Genomic DNA, 389 nt, shown 5'->3' with positions numbered 1-389 from the left:
TTACTAGTTGGGGTTCACTTCTTTCGTTAAGTGCGGTTGAACTTGCTTTGCATGTTAATTGTCCATTAACCTTTAGAGATAGCCCTCACCCAGTGGCTGGGATCCTGGCCGCTGGGACCCGATCAGCCGAAGGCCAGGCTCGGTGGAGCCACCGCCATCCCAGGCCCCACGGCCAGGGGGCGCTGCGATGCCAAGTCCTCCCGCCCCGTCCGGGTTGGCCCGGCTGGGCTGGGCCTGGTCTCGCTGGGCAGGGGTGGGCGGCGCGGCTGGAGGTGCGGGCTGGGAGCAAAGGTTGGTGTCCCCGACCTCAGCCGGAGGGCCCGCGGCATCATGACGGTGGGAGCCAGGCTCCGAAGCAAGGCGGCGAGCAGCCTCCCGCGTTGTGGGCC

General features: G+C 66.8%; 1 protein-coding gene across 1 annotated transcript in view; it reads left to right on the top strand.

Annotated features, from left to right (window-relative positions):
* The first annotated feature begins 214 nt into the window (after positions 1-214).
* Positions 215-389, top strand: part of LOC104998223 (chromosome unknown open reading frame, human C1orf115) — a 12703-nt gene continuing 12528 nt past the window's right edge. The window contains exon 1 of the mRNA XM_010853300.1: positions 215-387. Within this exon, the coding sequence (XP_010851602.1) occupies positions 331-387 (57 nt within the window). The 5' untranslated portion in view covers positions 215-330. The remainder of the gene's footprint in view (positions 388-389) is intronic.

This window comes from Bison bison, unplaced genomic scaffold (genome assembly GCF_000754665.1).
Source record: "Bison bison bison isolate TAMUID 2011002044 unplaced genomic scaffold, Bison_UMD1.0 scf7180017864325, whole genome shotgun sequence".
Taxonomy (NCBI): Eukaryota; Metazoa; Chordata; class Mammalia; order Artiodactyla; family Bovidae; genus Bison; species Bison bison.
Note: the sequence above shows the minus strand (reverse complement) of the source record. Positions and strands in the feature narration are given on the sequence as shown.